Source organism: Vicia villosa, linkage group LG1 (genome assembly GCF_029867415.1).
Source record: "Vicia villosa cultivar HV-30 ecotype Madison, WI linkage group LG1, Vvil1.0, whole genome shotgun sequence".
Taxonomy (NCBI): domain Eukaryota; kingdom Viridiplantae; phylum Streptophyta; class Magnoliopsida; order Fabales; family Fabaceae; genus Vicia; species Vicia villosa.
Window position 1 is genome coordinate 218,085,634 of NC_081180.1, and position 6,490 is coordinate 218,092,123.

The 6,490-nt window shown below is 32.0% G+C and overlaps 1 protein-coding gene across 1 annotated transcript; it reads right to left on the reverse strand.

Annotated features, from left to right (window-relative positions):
• Positions 1-966: 966 nt before the first annotated feature.
• On the reverse strand, positions 967-2,265 carry LOC131622631 (zingipain-2-like). Its single transcript, XM_058893670.1, has 2 exons — positions 1,807-2,265; positions 967-1,730 (listed from the first exon to the last, which is right to left on the reverse strand). The coding sequence occupies exons 1-2, from the start codon at positions 2,228-2,230 to the stop codon at positions 1,147-1,149; spliced, it is 1,008 nt and encodes a 335-aa protein (XP_058749653.1). The 5' UTR covers positions 2,231-2,265; the 3' UTR covers positions 967-1,146.
• Between the last annotated feature and the right edge of the window lie 4,225 nt (positions 2,266-6,490).

Genomic DNA, 6,490 nt, shown 5'->3' on the forward strand with positions numbered 1-6,490 from the left:
TAACAATCCACTAAACTTTCTTTTGAAAAATCCAATCCAATCCATCCGCTAAGAGATATAATCCATCCAATCCATCTATTAAAGTATTTCTAATGGATGGATGTCCATCCATCCATAAAAATTAACTTAAATATTTTATTTTTTTTAATTTTTGATTAATTTTACAAAAACAATTATTTTATGAAACTTTTTTAAAATTCTTTTAATTAAAATTTTTTATCTCTATTTAATTCTAATCAACTAGTAACATCTTGAATAACTTAACTTTTTGATTAACTTTTTAATTCTAACCAATTAACTTCTCCATTAACTAATTCTATCTGAAAAAATTTAAAATTTAATGCACACTAATCAACCTATTTTAACGTGAATATTAAATTAAATAATTTCAATGCATGCGTACCGATTAAGCAATTTTAACGTTAATATTAAATTAAATATAGACAACAAACCACTCTCTACATATTAAATTAAACACACATAGGTACTGTAGTATACAAGTATGAAGTATCTAAAATAGTAAAATTGTTGATAAAGAAACAAGTTATTGATGTCTTATGTCCTGATCTATACATATTATATTTTGTCCACACTATTTGATTTTATATATATTTTCATGTTTATATCACAAACAAATATTAATTTTTTTCATATTACGTTACATGAAATAAAATCAATGGGGTGAATATTGTGAGAATAAAAAATATTAAGACATACCGTCAAAAAAATGTTTAGAAATGGTTTAATTTTAGATTTTTTTTAGTAAAAAATTAATTTAATAAATAATAAACTAAAATCCATTGGATTTATAAAATGAGATGGATGGATTGAATCCATCCATGTAGTTTCATGGATGGATTAAACCAATCCATTAAATTTTTTTTTTGTTTAATGGATGGATTGGATGGATAAATTATAGGATGGATTGGATGGATATTCTCTTAATGGATTTTATTGCCACCCCTAATAATAATTAATATATTTCTTTGATTGATTCATATAAGCTTATATTCATTACAATAGAAGCACAAACACGAAGAAGCCAAGAGCTTCAGAAAAAGGAAAACTTGGACAAAATAGAACACTTATAACTACTTATAGCAACACAACAAGAACTGACAATGTGAAATTCATTTGAAAGTAATACTATATACTGGGATAAGAAGCATGTGCAGCAATGCCACATTGACCTCTAGGGTCACCATTTTCCCTCAACACCCTCATGTACCCTCCTTCACCCCAATCTTTACCCCATTGATTCTTAATCAACCAATACTTTATTCCATCTTCCGTTACTCCATAACCAACCGCTGTAACTGCATGGTTGAAGGGCGTTCCACATGTTCCTGAATACACCCCTTCCTTGTATGACTGAAATTCACTACCAACATCGATCCCAACTGATATTGGTTGTTGTGTTACAGCTTGTAATAGTTGTTGTTCATCATTAGCTGGTACATCTACAAAACTAGTTATTTTAGCTGCGGTTGTCATCTGATCATTTATTTGGCAGGTTTGTTGAACTTCTTGATATGGATAATCAGCTTCACTAGCGATACCATTGGTTTGTATTATAGATTGGAAGGCATTATCCATATAACCCCCACCACACCCATGGCTTTGTTGATCACAGTCAAGCAATTGTTGCTCCGATAGTGAGATCAAGTTACCAGTTTTGATTTTCGTAATACCTTCTACAGCAGCCACAGCTGAAAATGCCCAACAACATCCTGCAACATATATTTAATAATATCAGAAGATGAAGATTAGTTCCTTAATATGAAAAACAATTTTTATGTAACTTACCACAACTGCCTTGGTTCTTAACATCAGTGACAGCTCCTTGTTCTCTCCAATCAAAATTTGTAGGAACATCATCATTAACATCGAACAGTATTGCACTTGACCCCAACTTGGAGGAAGAAAGTTGATTTGGAATCTTAATTCCAGTATATGAAGCAATAAACTCTTCACTAGTCAAATCAGAATACGGATTTAGACCAAGCTTGTAACTCTTGTTACCAGCATTGTTAAATTTTTCTATGTAATCCAAATTCTCTTTAAATATTTGTAAGCGTTTTTCCATTTCGACACTATCTGTGTATGTGCGTCCGTGTTTCATCATCCATTGCTGATGTTTTTCGACAACAGATGATTCATAGAGTGTGCGAGACATGGCTGTGTAAGCACATGCCAAGATCATGATACAAAAAGCAATAAGAAACTTCATGTTGGTTCTTTGGTTGGCTAGATATAAAAGATAATATTTTGTGAAAAGAGGATATGAAGAAAAGTAACATTAGATACAACTATATATAGAATTTAAAATTCAGTTTCTAACGTAGCCAGAAGGAGATTGGATGAGTCAAATTTTGTTTCCGGCGAAAATCTCGGTATACGTGAGTAGTACGTTGGTTACCTTAAGGTTGACTTGTAAACGTAAATATCACTTCCCCTATAGGCTATATCACAACATATAATTTTTTTACTTATTTTCTATATTATTTAAAAACTAACAAATTGATTAATTGCTCTTTTAGCCCTCTTCTAATAAAATTGATGTTCAAGTTTTAATTTTTTTTTATCTTTTTACAACTAAGTGACGTAGAGTCACTAAAATATGTGTTATTAATTAAAAAATAAAAAATAATTTAGAGATTAAACAGAAGTTTTTAGATTTATTTCTGTTTTGCAAATTTAAAAATGTTGATTTCATATCATGCATTTAAAATAATTTAAAATACAGTATGTTATTATCTCTTAGTTCGCCATTTAAAATACATTATGTTATTATCTTTTTGTTCGTAAATATAAGGGGGAATCAAAATGAAAGATTTTAAAGTAAAAAAAAAAAATCCATTTTATTAACTAATAATCGGTATGTTTATTTTAGTTTTAAAAAATGAATTTTTTTCTTTATATTTATAAAAATAAACTTTAAAAAATTGCTTTTTGTTTTCTTATATTTAATATTTTTAAATTAACAAATTAATTTTGATATTATATAACATAAGTATATATTATTGAAGATCAAAATTTTGTCGAAATTGTAAAATTATTAAAATAATTATATTTCAAAAATAATTTTTATGAAAGTTATCTGAGAGAATTTCAAAATTAAGTATTTTTTCAAAATTTTAATATCTAAAAAAAATTATGAAATATCTAAAATAACATTTTAAGAATAATTATTACAATTTTTCAAATATTTTTAATAAAAAATTTCTTTGTAAATAATTTTTACAAAAACTTATATAACACTGTAAAATTATTTTTAAAAAAGCCAAAAACAATTGAGTCCAAAAATAATAGATTAGAATTGCAATTAATTTTTTTTATTGATCTTTGTAATCATGTCCTCTTTATTGCTCAAATGTTACATAATTTTAATCTGTATGTTGTACTAATTGTATCGTTGTTTTTCATTTTCTTTTCAAACCCTTCCCTTTAAGGTAATCAACCAAAGCATGTATCAACTGCTCATGCTCATCGGAGTATTCAAATTTTTTCCTTAAGGGTAGTCAATCAAAGAAAGTATCAACTGTTTGTGCTCAAAGGAGCCTTTAGAGAACTTGCCCCTTGATGATCAAACAACAAAGGCATCAAACTGCACCGAATCCACGGAGCCTTCAAGCAACTTGCTTTGATAATCAGTGTCTGAAATGATTACTTTTTACTCTACGGATCTCTCATGTCTCTTTACTTTGACATGATCAAGCTCTTCACTGATTCTCATCATGAAAACTTCATTGATGTTAAGCAAATGTTTTGTATGTAAAAGAATGTTAATTCTAAGAATGACAATTCTAATGCAAATTTTACGTTAGTCTTGAAGTTTAGAGAAACTTATTGAAATGAGGTTGCGATCTCTTGTGAATGAATCACTAGTTAGGATACAACCTCGATTTTTGCATATGAAAGATAAAGCGGGCATACGATACCAACACAGATATGTGTCACGCTTCATCGGGATTCAGCTAAACACCATCTCATTGGAGTGCGCTTTCGAAATAAACCTTACTTCAACCAGGACTTTTAAGGGTTATAACTTGGCCTGGTTCAAGATTTTCAAAAAAACAAAGGATTTTTTAAGCTTAACATTATTTGGTGCCCACCCCCTTCGTGATGTTCTCCAGTCCTATGTTCAATTAACTCAACGTGAGTGTTCATCCCTCACAAGGAATTTTGAAATGGTTGAGGAATCAATGAAGCTTTTGGACAAGGCAATCACTCACCTTCTCATTCTTCTGATTCACCATCACACGACTTCGTTCTCGCTTTACTTTTACCATTATTATTATTATTTTTTCTTATCCTCATTTTTTTATTTCTTTGCACCATATTTTTTCACCATTTTTCATTTTCATCATTTTTTTTTAATAAGTCGTGTGACCTTGCATTGCCTACGATTTGTTGGAAGTGATTGCGACTGCCTCATTTCATGATTGATGAAGAATTACCAATGTGGTATCGTCATCTTTTGTCCTCTTGGTAGGTGAAGGATAACCATCGCGGTTTTGACTCTCCTTAACTTTTTGAAGGATAACCATTGTTGTATCCTACCCTTGATGAGTTTTAAACGCTCGATCGAGTTAAATGAACACTACCCTGCCCCTGGGTTAAAAATTAGGGTTTTTTCTGATCAGAAAAGAAACTCCTATTTCAAGGCTCAAAGGGGTTAACGAGGGTCTATCTCCCTTATATCTCTGGTGTTTGGGGATTTGAAAAAATGTCTGTACATCCTCAGTAGGGTTTTATTAAAAAACACACAGTTAGGGATTTTGCATTTTTAATTGTCATCATTCTCCCTCCGCTCTTTGCCTAAGCAAGAGATTAGTAAAGTTGGTATCGTAATTCCAAAAACATTTTTGAGTGAAAACGAATGGACTACTTCAAGAAAAACATAAACAATGTATTATGATTTTCATTCAAAAATTAACAAATTTTTTACATGCTAGCAATGCTTAAACAAACAAGGAAATGCTACGAATGAGAATGCAGTAAAGAATTCAGTGGTTGCCATTGTTAAGGAGACTTGACTCCATCTGGACTTATTGCTCTTGAATGCTTTATGCAGTTTTGATACCCCGTTGAAACTTCAATTTGTGCGTAAACCTCTTGGAGTGAATGTGATATGAATCACCCATGTCTTGCACCTTGTCTCTGAATGACATACAATCTTCAATTAAATGGCTCTGTGCCCCAGCATGGTAACCACCTAGCATTATCACATGTTTCTTCAAAACATTTTCAGGTTACATCCCAAAAGAAGACTCCAACGAAGTCGTACAAAAATTGCAAGTTTTTGTCTTACTTTAGGAATTCGAGCAATGCAAATGGTGCAAAGCTCAAGATAGACCGCGTCTTACTTATCCCTCAGTAGGGAGCCACAAAGATAGATGTTGGAGTAATAATCACTATCATAAATGGAAGAACCTTGTATGGTCATCAAACTCATGAGAGATGTCTGTGGTGAGGAAACCCAAGACACGAATCTTAACCAACTGAATCCAACTAGCAGGGAAGCAACTGGGCACAAGGCATTGGGATTACATCAACTTATTTATCATATTTTGTCATCGTTGACAGGAAAAGGCTGCTTAGAAGGAAATTCCGGAAAGAGGTGACCCATGATATGAAGCAAAAGCTTGAGAATGGTAAATGTCTCTGCAGAACACTCTAGATTACTACGTGGCAAAAGATTCTGGCGAAGCCACCCAGGAATTTTTTAATGCTTTAAGGGATTTGAGCAGTGCAAATGGTGCAATGCTCAAGATAAGAATACGTCTTGATTATCCCTTGGTCAGGAGACCCAAGAAACTTCCACATATGTACAAGAGATGATTACCACTTTGGCTTCAATATCCAAACCATTCGGAGTGAGCATAAATGACCTTTGCAGTTCTTGAAATCAAGCACTAGGCACAAATCGACTACGTCTAAATCAACGGAATCACGACCTTCTATGGCTTCCAAACTTTTCTCGAAGAGATAAAACCTTTTTTTTAGTTTCAATAATCGGGAACCTGAAGGCTTCAAGTTTCGACTTGTTCTCATGATGGGTTTCCTCCTTAACAGTAATAGGAACCTCAACAGTATTTCAGACATTCTGAATCACAAGACCTTCTCTTGGGGTGAGATTAACATCTACATTTGGATTCTGAAGAACCTATCTCAACTCTTCCTGTCTAAGAGAAAAAAACTTGAATAACCTCCATGCACTGATTCACGATAGTCCTTATTATTGTTCTCATCTCATTCAAAACCCTCACAGAGTTGTTCCATTATTAACTTTCGAGCACGTAGCGGTGAGAAGTCAAATTTGTATTGTTGATGTCAAAGTCTAAGTAGAAGAGGGGCATGTTTCCTGAAGGCTTCGTAGAGTCGGATATGAATGATTTGTCTTCACCGACAACTTGTTGTTAACAAAAACAACAAGATATAAGAGAGCTGATTTGTGACACCTGCGAATGCATGAAAATGTAAGATA

Excerpts from the sequence above, each read along its gene's own strand:
- LOC131622631 (XM_058893670.1), bottom strand. The coding sequence starts at position 2,230 with ATGAAGTTTCTTATTGCTTTTTGTATCATGATCTTGGCATGTGCTTAC. Across the intron at positions 1,731-1,806 it reads TAAGAACCAAGGCAGTTGTG|GATGTTGTTGGGCATTTTCA; the intron begins GTAAGTTACATA and ends TATATGTTGCAG.